Source organism: Hyperoodon ampullatus (genome assembly GCF_949752795.1).
Source record: "Hyperoodon ampullatus genome assembly, chromosome: 14".
NCBI classification, from domain to species: Eukaryota; Metazoa; Chordata; class Mammalia; order Artiodactyla; family Ziphiidae; genus Hyperoodon; species Hyperoodon ampullatus.
This window is the reverse complement of record NC_136927.1, coordinates 36,741,085-36,755,458: the sequence shown is the minus strand read 5'-3', so window position 1 is coordinate 36,755,458 and position 14,374 is coordinate 36,741,085. Positions and strand designations below refer to the sequence as shown.

Here is a 14,374-nt window from a genome sequence, read left to right as displayed (position 1 = left end):
GTTAGTCTATGGATAAGGGAGTGTCTGAATATAGGGAAGAGCCAGTGCAAAGCCCCAAGGAATCCAGGACAGCTGGAATGGAATGAGCGGAGGAAGGGTGAAGGGTGTGAGTGATACCGTAGGTAGGTGGGTGAGGTCCTATAAGTCAGTGGTTCTCAACCTAGATTTTGCCCCCAAGGGACATTTGGGTAAGTCTGGAGACTTTTGGGGTTGTCACATTGGGGGTAGGGAGGGCACTGACATCTAGTGGGTAGAGACCAGGGATGCTGCTCTACACCCTACAGTGAACAGGACAGCCTCCCACAACAGGGAATGATCCAGACCCAAATGTCAGGTTGAAGATCCTGCTGTAAAGTCTTTCGGGCCATACAAGGCCCGCACTCTGTGACAGAGGAGGCCATGCAGAGTTTGAAACGGAAGAGTGTTTTCAAAAAGATCCAGCCTCACTTTTCTCTTTACTTCTCCATGAACTCATGGCATCTCCTTTGCTCTAGCCCCTTCCTGGCTCTCTTTTGTCCACCTCAAAAGTCCACCACCACATCACCATCTTCCAAGGCTCAGCTCACAGATGCTCCCTGCTTTGCCCAAGGGAACTACCTCTCTCCTTCTAATCCTCCCCCTGCAAACTCCTTCCACCTTGATTTGGCCTGATTTTCTTTCTGTCATTTATAAGTTACTTGTTGACCAGTCTATCTCCCCTACCAGACTCGGAAGCTCCGAACAATTGCGTCATTGAATTATTTATTAGCAATTGCATCCACTCTACTAGTTTCTGCCAACTGCTACAAATTGCAAAAAGAAAAAGAAAAAGGCTGAGGAATGGTAAATGTAAGAAGGGCTGAAGGCTTAAACAGCCCTCGCTCTTGTTTTTGAATTCCTGGGCTTGGAAAGCTTCTGAGGTTTTGTTTGTTTGGGTTTTGTGCTCCCCCGCCCCAGCGCCTTGTGGCTTGCAGGATCTTAGCTCCCTGACCAGGGACGGAACTTGGGTCGAAGCAGTGAAAGCACCCAAGTCCTAACCACTGGACCACCAGGGAACTCCCTCCGTTCACCCTCCCACACCTTTTTTTTTTTAAACAGTAGTTTGACATTTACAGAGAAGTTACAAAAAGAGAACAGATAATTCCCATCTACTACTCACCATTTCCCCCCTTTAATATCTTACATTTCCATGGTAGGTCTTTCACAACTAAGAAACCAACACTGGTGTCTAAATTTTACCTAAACTCCAGACTATTCCGATTTTACTAGTTTTTTCACAGGTGCCCATTTTCTATTCCAGGACCCATGCAGGGAACCACATTGCATTAATTGTCATGTCTCTTTAGAACACTTTAGCCTGTGACCGTTTCTCAGACTTTCCTTCTTTTTGATGACCTTGACAGTTTTGAGGAATACTCCTCAGGTATGTTGAAGAATGTCCCTCGATTGGGGTTTGTCTGATTATTTTGTCTGGTTAGACTAGGGTTGCTGGTTTTAGGAGAGAGTACCACAGAGGGGAACTCCCTCTGGTCACATGACTTTCCCTGGGAATGTTAACCTTGACCACCTGGTAGTATTAGCCTGACTTCACCCCTGGGAAGCTACTTCCCTCTTTCCATGCTCTGCTGTCAGGAAGCAGGTCACTAAGCACAGGCCACACTCCAGGCAACCAACACAGATTGTGTGGAATTCTTCGGTAGGAAGATTGTCTCTTCTCTTGCATTTATTTATTTCTTATCTTTCCAACATGGGACAAAAGTAGAAGATTGAGGTTTCCATGAAATCTGGGCAAGAAGAAAAGCTTTTGGTCCATACCTAAGGTTCCTTTTCTCTTCCATGGTCCTTGGCTGATTCCTGATGGCTTTAATTCTGTCTCTAGGTGTCATGGGTATCAGAGATGCGATTAACTTTTGTCCTGCAGAAAAAAACATGGAGTTTAATTTTTTTCTCCTTTAACAGAATAATAGCATTTGAAAATATGGTGCTGAAGATAGAGCATGTTTTTATAAGAGCACAAAGAAAGAAGAATATATGTACTCAGTGATCCCAAAAGTCACAAATAAAAACAAGAAGACGGCACGTACACGTGTGAAATCTCGAAGCCAAAGCAAGTGATAGTTTGCACGCAATTCTAATTCAGTGCTTTCCTTTTTCCCGTGACAAGGAACAGTCAGCAAAGCTGATGAGACCCAGGATGTTTGGTCGGCCTGGCTCTCCTCCCTCTGTAATTTCCCGCATGGCTTTCTCTTGCCCCCTGCACTCCAGGCCCAAGCATCTTCTTTTCTTGACTGTTGTCTTGTGCTCCTCCATCCCCTGGAAGATGAGGACTCCCCCCTCCTCTCCCAAGAACTCAAATTCCCGCTTTGCGTCAGCGTGGCAGATACTGTTGGTCATCTATCCCACAGTCAGCTCTCCTTTTTGACAGAATGCCAGTCTGGTTCAGAAATCTACGGCCCTCTCTCCCATGGCCCTGGGCTTCTGCAGGGTGGGACCCATCTCCAGGCACAGGGGACAGATCCCAGTGAATCCAAGCCTATCTTGATGGTCCCAGCCCCCTTGCAGGTGACCTGTTCAGGCCCAGGCATGTGACACGTTGGCCAATGTTCTCTGAGGGGTGGTCTGCTGAGGAGTTTCTTGGAAAAGGTTTCTTCCCTCTCAAAAAAGCAAGACTCAGAAAACATGGAAAAGGCAGACCCTTCTCGCTCTGGGTTGTGTTGTGTCTGCGTGTGACGCCTGGCACTGCTGCCCCCGCTCCGGTAACAGTGGAGGGGCAGCTGGGGGCCCGCCGGGGCAGTGACCGGGAGCGGGCTGGCTCCTGGCCCTGTTAGGGAGCTGCCCGGAACTTCTCGTTTCAGTGACATAGCTGAGGTGGAGGGAGAGTTCCCAGAAGAGGGCCACCAAATCACTCGGCTGAAGATGAGGAATTTGAGTGTCTCCTGAGAGGGAAGTGGGAGTAGACAGAAAGGAAGAAAGGCCAAGGAGGGAAGAGGAAAAAACCTGGTTTCACAGCGGACTTGACAAAAGAGGCATCCCTTGTTGCCAGATCCAGAGTGAAGAGGGATAGGACCAAAGCAGGACAGGTCGGTGGTTAAGGTGTCAGGCTTGGGAATCAGGCAGACCTGCATTTGATCCCAGATCTGCCACATCATTTAATTTCCCTGAGCCTCAGGATCCTCATCAAGCAAATGGAAATGACAGGCATGCCTGTCTCACGGGTGTGGAGTGTGGCAAGTAAATAAAACTAAACTCGATGGATAACAAAAAGGCAGAACACTGGGCACATGAAATGAGCTTGATCAAGGTAAACTCCTTCTTTGGTACCAGACGTTCTCAAAGTGGCCCCTTCCGCAGTCCTGAGCATCCTCAGGTCATCTACCAAACCTTCACCCTACTCGAAGTCTTAAAACCAAAACCCTGTGGGCAACTTGGAAGGTGCTGTTCCCGTTCTAACTCCCCTGCCCCAGGGTCTCACTACCTTGGATGTTCTCATGTGAAGTACGAGGGGTGTCTAAGCCCATGCTTTCTGAGCTATGAAGAGTCTGAGAAAACGATTCATTCACAGGTGTTGAAAACCGTAATAACTGCTTGCCCTTTTTGTCGTTCCAATTGCTGAAAATCTGAGAGTCTGTCACATCAATGTCAGAAATGGAGGAGACCAAACTAAAGCTTGAGTTCGCCAGTGTCTTTTCTGGAACAATCTGACTTGAAGATGGATGACTTTGGACCCCAGATGGGACATTCTCAACCTCAACGATGATTTCATTCACTTGGTCACCAGACAACATCTCTGGCTTCCTCCAAGCCTTACTTTCCACCAGGGTGCGCTTCCCAAGACCTCATACAGCAGTCACACTGGCATTGTTGGGAACCTCCAGGAAAAGTGATGACAACCACAGAGAGACGCCCCCCACCATTCACAGTTTTTAATGCCAGTATGAGATGGACAAAGCTAGCCCCACACAAATCATAGCACAATTCCCCACATCTACACTGGAGGGGTCTCCTCGTGAAGAGGTGTGTTTTCCTGCAGAGACTTCTGTCGCAGTAGCTAGGTAAGAGACCAGAAACAGAATTCTTTATTGAAGACAATGGGATTCTAGAACAGAAGGCAGAGATTCTTCTAAATGACTCATAATGAAAGGGCAAGATTTTCTTTTTAATTTGGTGTCTCTGGTCTAAAACTCATGTTTTATATTTATAGTTTTATGTGCCTATGTAAATCCAGATGGGCTTATAGTGAAACAATTATTATCTCCTGACTGTCTTGGGTGGCCCACCCTGCTGTCGGTCTGCTTCCCAATACCCATTTTCTCTTTTTCTCATACCAGCAGAAGCCTCCTTTTCTGTGCAGGCACTGTGCTCAGTTAAAACTCTCCCAGCTTCCTTTGTGGCAAAGGGTGTCTCCTTTGCAGCCAAGGGTGGACCTGTGACCCCATTTTAGCCAATAAGATTGTGGCTTCCAGGAATGCTCTTTAAAATGTGACACTTTGCCTGATTTCACCTTTATCGCTTCACCATTTCGCCTTCTTTCTGACCAGAGGCTGCCATTTTGAAAACAAGAGGTTAAATGTTCACCCTCTAAGGATGGTGGAAAAACAAGTTTTAGAAGGAGACTTAGGCCTTGAGATCATCATGGGCAGAGGTGCCATATGAACTTTGGATTGCCTCCTTGCATACTTCTTGTTACAAGAGGAAAATAAATCCCTTTATTGCTAAACCACTGTCCTGTTTCAGTGCTGGGCACCTGGATGCAATTCCTACCCAATAGACCTGATCTGGAAATCACCTTGGCCAAGCTGTTTATTTAATAGTTGGTGAAATTGAGGTGCAGAGGTATGAACTGACCCCCTTCCTCATCACACTCTCATGAAATGGCAGGATGGGACTAGAACACTACCTCTTCTCCCCACACCAACGATAATTACCAGTAACAATACCTGCCATTACTGCGGGGCAGCTACTTTGAATAGAGTATATTATTTAATTTCCACAATCACCCTACAAAATAAGTACTATAATAAACCCCATTTTATAAGAAAACTGAGGCCCCAAAAGGTAATTTGCCTAAGGTCACAAAACCAGCAAGTAGCAGAGCTAAGGATCAAACCCAGGTCTGTCTGGTCCCAAAGCAGGGCCTTTTAATCACTTCACCCTGGTCCTCTCCTGTAACAAGATGCTGAGGTATCACTCATTCATTCATTCATTCATTCATAAATGAATGAATATTTATGAGTACCTACTATGTGCCAGGCACTTCCTAGATGCGGGCATGATACATCAAAGTGACACTCTATCAGGAGACTGTCCACCAATTAATTATAAATGATTTGAGAATCAGAACTGGTGCAAAGCAAAAGGGTGCAGAAAGCCAGGTTCACCTCTGGGTCCTCTATTTCTTTACTTCTCTCTGCCTCCTGGGGACTCCACCCAGAGGCCCTAATTTTCATGCTGGCCAGAGAGAGCATCTTAGGAGGTTTAAAGGCATTTCTTTTTCCCCAGTAGTTAAAGCCATTCCCTGCTCTCGTGGGAACCAAATGGAGAGCATGACCGTTTATATCCCCATGGATTTCTCTCTCAAGTAGCAACACCTATCCCTTGAAAGATACAGGCCTCCTTGAGAAGGCTCTTAAGGAATGAGGCTAGGGCTTCCCTGGTGGCGCAGTGGTTGAGAGTCTGCCTGCCGATGCAGGGGACACGGGTTCGTGCCCCAGTCCGGGAAGATCCCATGTGCCGTGGAGCGGCTGGACCCGTGAGCCATGGCCGCTGAGCCTGCGCGTCCGGAGCCTGTGCTCCACAACGGGAGAGGCCACAACAGTGAGAGGCCAAAGTACGGCAAAAAAAAAAAAAAAAAAAAAAAAAAGAATGAGGCTACAGGATATCATCCACCCTAGGGGGTCAGAAGGTGAGGGATGGTTTTAAGTCATGGGGCCCAGAACTTGTGTTGTTACTTAGAGGACGTCTTCGGTTTATTCCTCATTTCTCACAGGTTTGCCTTTAACTTCCAGTATTCCCTGGCCTCTCTCCTCTAATGCTTTTTTATTTCTCAGCCTCTGCCTCTGCTCAGACCTTCACCACAGCACACAGTGAACCTTATAGAGCTTCCTAACTGATCTCAAAGCCTTCTCCAAAAAAAAAAAAAAAAGCCTTCTCTAATCTGATTACTCCTACCCCTCCACTGTCATAATAATTCTATGATTATTCAGAAAAATTTGGCTCAAGGCACTGCCACCTCACCAGCACATGTATTAGGCATGGGATGGACATGTGACCCAGCCTTCTTTCCTATGTAAAAATGATTGGTTCATGTGTAGGCATGTGTCCCAAATGGGGCTGGAGAGAGTCTCCTCAGCACTGACTCACAGGCCTAGAAAGAAAGGAAGACTTTCCATGACATTGCTGAGCTGTGTGTGTGTCTAGACCTGCTGCTGTCATGCTCCCTGGCCTGCAGGGAAAGCCTGACTGGTTGAGATGAATGAGGTGAAGCTTAAAGAGAAGCTCCATCAAGCAAAGATGTGAAATAGATAGAGAAAAAGAATCCAGGTGGCCCTGAACCCCTGGCTTCAGACTCAGAGGCCCTGGTTCCTGTGACTCATACAACAAATATCTCTGAGCACCTACTATGTGCCAAGCACTGTCCTAGGTGCTGGAAGGTAATTCTACCTTCAATTCTTTGTTTCCTCATATCCTTCCCACCACACAAGCCTTGGGCCTGGGTGAATTGGATTCCTGTCACTTGCAACCAGAAGAGTCCTAGTGATGACACCCTGATATCCAAAAGAGAAAAAACTGCATGTTTAAAAGAAAACCCCATTATGATAAATTAAGGAAGTACTGCATCAGTTACCACACCAGAGGCCGAGAGGAAAGGGCAATGTCTGCATTGCCTTGAACACATTCCTTCTTTAGGGTTGATATTTTTGGTCACTGTCCATTTAAGCCTTACCTTGGGGTGACTTGTGCCAATCATGTCCAGACAAGGATGGGTCTCCATAAGCTTGGCTGAGGCCATTGTCACCCACATAAGCAGGGTTCACTGGAATGAAGAGACAAGAGACAATTAATCCCACTACACTAGACGTTACTGAGCACACAGTGGTCAGTAAGACTTGTTACCGGGTCACAAATCAGAGTTCGAAAAATATTTGTCTGGAGGGGAAGGGATGAATAGATGGAGCTCAGAGGGTTTTAGGACAGTGAAAATACTCTGTGTGATACCATAATGATAGCTACATGTCATTATATATTGGTCCAAACCCATAGAATGCACAACCCAAGGTGAACCCTAATGTAAACTATGGACTTTGGGTGATAATGATGTGTTAATGTAGGCTCAGTTGTAACAAATGTCCCACTCTGGTGGGAGACTCTGATAACGAGGGAGGCCATGCACATGTGGGGCAAGGGATATGTGGGAAATCTCTATTACCTTTCCCTCAATTCTACAGTGAACCTAAAACTTCTGTAAAAAAATAAGTTTTCTAAAAATTGAGTAAGAATAAAAAAGGCTTTTCTAGGTGATTACAAAGCTTCCTTCTAGTTCTAGCATTTTATGATGACACATGAATAAATTTGAAATTTGGCATGATTTTCTTAGGGACAGAGCCCACTTTCAGCATCTTCACGACAGTGTCACATTTCAATATATTTTGATTCAACTCATGGTAAACAATGAAGGCTAAACTCCTCAAAAGAGAAAATGGAGCACATTTTGATGGAGATGTACAAAATTATACTGCAGGAGGTTCTGGAACTTCTTGCCAAGGATCAGTTCCTGGTTTTGCTGCTTACTAGCTGTGTGCTCTCTGGCATGTTACTTAATGTCTCTGAGCTTCAGAGTCTGAAAATCAGGGATAATAATAGGATTATTGGGGAAACTGAATCAGTTAATACATGTAAAGTGCTTAAAATAATCCTGGAACATAGCAGATTCTTAATATATATTAACTATGTGGTAAATTAATTGTTTTTCAGCAAATATTACACTTCCTCCACTTTGGAAACCTCCATTGAAGTTGAGCTTGCTCATGTGACTTGCTTTAACCAGTGGAACATGGTAGAAGTGACAGTTTGCTAGTTCCAAGTCAAGGACTCAGAGACATCACATGTTTCTGCTTCCAGCTTATGCCATGGGAAGAAAATGGCCCAGGTTAGCTCACTGGGCCAAGAAGGACACTAGACCTAAATAGAATCTGTGACCTCAAATCAGGCACAGCAAAACCCAGCCTGGTTCAGTCAAACTCCAAGCAAACCCACAGATGTGTAGGTGAGAAATAAATGATGTTTATCGTACAACATTGGGTTTTGGAGTTGTTATGAAGCATTCCTGTGGCAATAGCCAACTGATACATCCCTTACAGTTGTTGCTATTAATTCAGTTAGCATTGCTCAAGCACCAGCTGTATGCTAGGCACTAGGAAAATCACATAGAGCCTCGGAGGATACGTGGATGAAATGTGTTCTCCTTAAGGAGTGCATAGTCTAACAGGATGGCATAGCACTGGACAAGTGAATGCTGGCACAACGACCTTGGTCCTACAAGGAGCCCAGAGAAGGAAGCCACACTTTACGTGACCACTTTTTAAAATAGCTTTCTAATTCCAGTGTTCTATGGAGCTTGGTGGTCAGGAATCCGCATTTGCCCTGATCCTACCCAGAAGTAATGCAGGGTCAGAGAGACTAGACTCTGATACTGGCTCTTTTGATTTAGTAGCTGGGTGACCTTGGGCACGTTTCTCTCTGAGCCTCAGTTTTCCCCTCTGTAACAGGGAGAGCCATAGGGTCTGTCTGAAAGGTGGCCGCAGATGAAAGAAGACTGTAAAAGTAAAGTGCTTGGCAGGGTCTCCAGGGCATGGGAAACACTCAAAACGTGCTGGGCGTTATTAGCTCTGCTTGCATTGGGGTGGGGCAGTGTTTCTCAATCTTTTTTTTTTTCATTACTGGCCACCTAAGTAGCCATTTTAGACATTTCTACCTTATTGCCCTCCCCCATGATATTTTAATACCACAGATATACGTATAACTATATACATATACTGTATGCATATCTGCTTTATACATAAAAAGAGGAAGGTTTTTTTCTGGACTTTCAATAAATTTTCACCCCTTGGGATTGATATGCCCCACTGAGAATGCCTGGCAAAAAGGTTCGGAATATCCCAAATTAATGTTCTCTGTGCAAATGTGTAAGAGTCCGCGTTTTTCCTTAGTGCGTGGCAATGCATCCCACACTCTCCTCCCTGCCTTCTTCAATCCCTTCCCCACCTACCCCCTCAGGGCTGAGCAGTCTTCCATCTGCACCAACCAACACTTGGGTCCCTCACTCTGTTCATGACTGAACACTCCTTTTTCCAGCTCTCACGGGCTCTGAATTCCTATAACATTGACTTGTGCCATGAGCTGGCTTCTTCTATCAGACAACGAGTCCCTTTTTTTCTTCCGGAAGATGAGAACTGGTAGAATCTCCTTTACCTCCTAGAGCTAAACCTTCACACACAGCAGATTCTGAGAATGACGTGATTTTTCACGTATTGTCAGTCTGTTTACTAATTTTCTTTAGTCTTGATGTGCTGGTGTCACCTACTCACTTAGGCTTTTCGAACCGTGAGGACAGAGCTACTTCTAACTCCCTGTGCTCCCAGTAGGTTCCAAAGATACAAGTGCTGACCATCTGAACACCTTCAGGATGTGCTGAACTAAAGCTGGACACTGGCAGCCACACAAACTGAATCTAGTCCACCAGTGGTTTTGTTTGCCCAGCTCAGGGATTTTATTTATTTAGTCAAAAAATTATTTTGGAGCATGTAAAAACCCAGATTTCTGGCTTCTTTAGAAAAATCTGAGGATCTGGCCACACTAAGCCCATCTTCTCACATCATGGTGAGGGACTGAGCCTGACCATCAGTCACCTCACACAGGCACAACCCCTGCCCAACCTGCTTTGATAATTGATGACACTGCTTGTCTTCTCTAAACCCTGAATGTTCAACCCTTGTAAGGTGGGTGTTTGAAGGAGGAGGAATAAACCAATTCTTCTCTTGCTGATCTTTAATGATTGGTCCCAAGCCCACTGAATTTTACTTTCTTCCCAGGATATGATTCTCTTCTTAACAAATGCTTACCATAGCCATTGCCAGGAGCACCTGGCACAGAGGGGCTGTACGGATTTGCCATCTCCCTGGATTTCATTTCAATGCTTTCAGGATAATCTCCATCCTTTCTCCCAAGGGTGCCCAAGGGGCTGTCACCCTCACGGTGAAATGAGGGCTGGATTGAAGATGCCCTGCTGAGCATTCTGAAATCCCAAAATGATGGATCAATAGTCATCCAATAGCATAGTAAGGATAGTCATCCATCCATCCATCCATCCATCAATTCATTCATCCTACAAATGCTGACTGAATGCCAACCATGTATTAGGCATGGGCAATGGGGTGAGAACACAAAGTTAAAGACATGGGTTGTCTACCCTCAAGGAACTCTCAATACAGTCTGGCCGAGCTTATTAACCACAGCCATAAGCAATTATAATACAAGTAGCAACTGATGAATTTAAGAAGACAGGCCCAAGGAGTTCAGAGGAAAGAGAAGAGAATTTGGGCTGGGAGTCTGAAGGGAAATCTACATGGAAAAGAGACATCTGAGCTGGGATTGGAAGGATAAATTAAAACATAGTTAAGAGGAGGGCATTCCAAGGATGAAGAACAGCACAAATAAACATGTGAGACCAGAAAGTGTTGAATATATAAAAGGAATGCTATGAAAATCAATTAACCTGGAGCAATGATTCTCAATTTTATGTATATACCTATTCCCAGGCCTCACCCCAGACAACTAAATAGAATCTCTGAAAGTTGGGCCCAGGCATTTGTATGATTTTTAAGTCTCCCCAGGTAATCAGATAATTCTAAGCATCAGCCAAGGTCAAGAACCACTGACCTAGAGTATAGGGTTCAGGTAGGGAGAGGATAGCAGAGTTGGGAGGAGGTCAGTCAGGCTGGGCTTTGCCTGGCATCTTACATTAGCTCAGCGCATCCTCATTCTTAAATGTTTTCACAAGTGAAGTGGTGTAGTCTTTCTCCCAAAGGTTATGAAGAACAATGGAAGATGAGAAACAAGGGAGTGACAAAGTCAAAGGTGTGTATATATATATATATATTTTTTTGCGGTACGCGGGCCTCTCACTGTTGTGGCCTCTCCTGTTGTGGAGCACAGGCTCCGAACGCGCAGGCTCAGTGGCCATGGCTGACGGGCCCAGCCGCTCCGTGGCATGTGGGATCTTCCCGGACCGGGGCACGAACCCATGTTCCTTGCATCAGCAGGCGGACTCTCAACCACTGCGCCACCAGGGAAGCCCCAAAGGTATATTTTTAACGATGAGCCAGGCAGTGGGGGATAAGACCAAGGAGGACATTTTGACATGGTCCTATTAATCCACCTATTTAGGTTGTATTTAGCATTATTCCTGTAGGCATTTGACCTCACTGTGCACCCAGATCCTATATCCTTGTTCCTAGAGGTAAATAAAAGCCATTAGTCTTTGTTGAATTCATAAATATTACTAGTAGAAATAGTACATAAAAATAAAACTTGTATTCGTTGAAAATTCACATGGTAAGTTTGTTATAGGTTAAGAATAACCTGAAAAATAAATAAAGAATCACATCTTGTTGGCAACATGAACATTAAGAAAATCTTTTTGACAAAATTTAGATCTATCAAATCTGAACCAGGAAAAATTGGACTTAAAAAAAAAAACAAAAAACCTCCTTAGAGGAATACCAACCACGGCGAAAACTAATTAATAAAACTTTATGAAAACAGCAATGAAGAAGATCAATGAGCCAAATCTACTCTAAACATGAAAAGTGATCAATTCTGACAATAATTTCAGTAAAATAAAGATGAAAGTGGAAAAAAATCAGGAGTGGCTCAATCATCTTGTATAAAAAAATTGAGGAGTTGAATGAATTTCATGGAGTTAGATCTTCAAAAGACTTTCTTGATTAAAATGGCTTCCTGTTGATATAATTCTGGTTAAAATGTTTGGGTTCATAACTATCATCTTAATCCTAACCTCATTGGCGAAGTAGCAGTGTCAAAACAGTGGGGATCTAAATGTCTCCCAGGGATTAGACAAGAAGAAATAGGAGACTGGGAAGGATGCTATTTGAGCAAGAAGTGATGAAAGATTATGTTCAGGTAAGGCCTTGAAGCCTCAGGCTGAGAGTCCAAGGACCAGGTGCTGTATACAGGTAGGCATGAAAGTTTCACCATAAATTCATGTCATGGAAATAATCATACGTGTCCTTATCCCAAACATCGCCAACCAAGCTCAATTGACTTAATGATCTAGCCTCCATCCCCAGTGGAGGGAGATTCCGGCACTTACTCCCTGGTCATTTCCGGGTTCTCTGAAGAGCCATAATCATGACCATTCTCAGCACCTGGGTAATCAGGCTCCCCCCAGAACTTTGTAGAATTCCGATAGTCCTCAGCGCCAGGATAGTCTGGTTCCCCCAAAAAGTTTGGAGAGTTAGATTGATTCTCAGCATCTGGATAATCAGGCTCTCCCAGAGTGTCTATGTATGGACTGATTCTGGAACCAGCATATTCTGGATTCCTTCTGGAGTCTGGATGGTTGGAATTGGCTCCGGGGCCAGAATAGTTAGAGTTTCCCTGAGCTCCAGGGTAGTCTGGTTCTCCCAAGGAGTCAAGATAATCTGGATTTGTTCTGGAGCCTGCATAGTTTCCACTGCCTTTGGAACCTGCAAAATCAGGATTTCGTTGAGATTCAAAGTAGTCTGGCTCTCTGGATGAGCCTGGGTGATATGGATTGCTCCAAGATCCAGTATAATCTGGCTCTGCCAAAGATTTGGAATTGTCTGGACTTCTGGACCCTGCAGAGTATGGATTGCTCCTGGTGACAGGGTAGTATGGATTACTCCAAGATCCAGGATAATCTGGTTCTGCTAGAGACTCAGGATAGTATGGACTTGTTCTGGAGTCTGCAGAGTATGGGTTGCTCCTGGTGCTGGGGTCATCCAAGTTGTTCAGAGGACCTGGCGAATCTGGATAATACTGAGTTTTCAAATACCCCCGAGTGTGGTTCTGAGACCCATAATAGTCAGGATAATCTGGATCCTCCTCATAAGCATTATTCCTGTAGGCAGACATGTTTACCCTGGAGTATTAAAATGTTCCTGCCTCTGCAGTCATTCAGGGATCTCTTTCTTTATCTGAAAAACAAAAAGGAAGGAAAGGTCAGAATTTTTTTCCCCTTCTTCCCTGCAAAGATTGATGGTTATTTTCCAGTATCTGTTCTTTTTTCTCTCATAGTTGGGTACACAGCTGCCCAAAATAAAGACTATGTTTCCCAGCCTCCTGTGCGTCTAGGTACAGCCATGAGAGTGGTCAACAAGATGTGAGCAGAAGTGATATACACAACTTCCAGGTTGTGCTGTTAAAGGGAAGGGGTACTCCTCCCTTTCTCAGTCTTCTCACTTCCCGTGAACTGGACTGTGGAAATGATGGGGCGCTCCTTGGCCATGAACACACAGGCAGCACCCACCCTAGGGAGAGCAGCAAAACAGCCTGGCTTGTTGATGATTTCACAGATCAGTGCCCAATATCAGCTTGGGCTTTTATGTAAAGAAAGAAATAAACCATTATCTTGTGTAAACCACAGTTTTTTGGATCTGATACTTTTGGCCAAACTTATATCCTGACCAATACCTTCTGCTGGGGAGGGGAGCAACGAACCAAAAGATTGGAAGAAACAAGGACTTATTGAGCACTTTGATTGCACTTGTTCTTGGGTTCAAAGCATAAATTACTATGAGCGCACAAAGGAAGAATGGTTAATGGTAACTAGAGGGCTTGGGTAAGGAGACAAGCACCACCATCCCCTCCAGTTTGAAAATATGGTTTTATGAGTTCTATGAGCTGTTATCTATAGACACAGCATACTTTCAAATCAGAAGTGATGGGGTTTTAATTTCTAAGTGAACTGACTATCTGTTGTTTTTATTTGCCTTTTACCCATTTCGCCTTCTTTTGGCATCAATGCCCTGATTTTCCTCTGGGCATCTGCTCATGGTCCGGGAGATTCAGGAAAGGCTGATTGCATTCCTGACTCCAAGGATGGTCACATGACCAGGTCTGGCCAATCAGTGTCCACCATACCCCTGGCCACAGGGTTTTGTTCAGGAATGGGCACATAACCCAAGTCAGTCTTCCAGGACCTTGACAGACTAACTGGGAAAGATGTGCTCTTATTTCACTAAGTTGCTTTGGAGATAGAATATAAGCTTGGAACTTCTGGTGTAGTGTCAGTCAGAACAGCAAAGAAAATAAGTAGGGGAGAAAATTTAAAGAAAGAATTAATAGGATAGTGGAC

General features: G+C 44.7%; 1 protein-coding gene across 1 annotated transcript in view; it reads right to left on the bottom strand.

Annotated features, from left to right (window-relative positions):
• TMC5 (transmembrane channel like 5) overlaps window positions 1-13,152 on the bottom strand; it is a gene marked incomplete at both ends in the record, with an annotated part of 40,808 nt that extends 27,656 nt beyond the window's left edge. The window contains 4 exons of the mRNA XM_079719169.1: window positions 1,795-1,894; window positions 6,923-7,012; window positions 10,098-10,270; window positions 12,368-13,152. Coding sequence (XP_079575295.1) covers window positions 1,795-1,894; window positions 6,923-7,012; window positions 10,098-10,270; window positions 12,368-13,152 — 1,148 coding nt within the window. The remainder of the gene's footprint in view (window positions 1-1,794; window positions 1,895-6,922; window positions 7,013-10,097; window positions 10,271-12,367) is intronic.
• Between the last annotated feature and the right edge of the window lie 1,222 nt (window positions 13,153-14,374).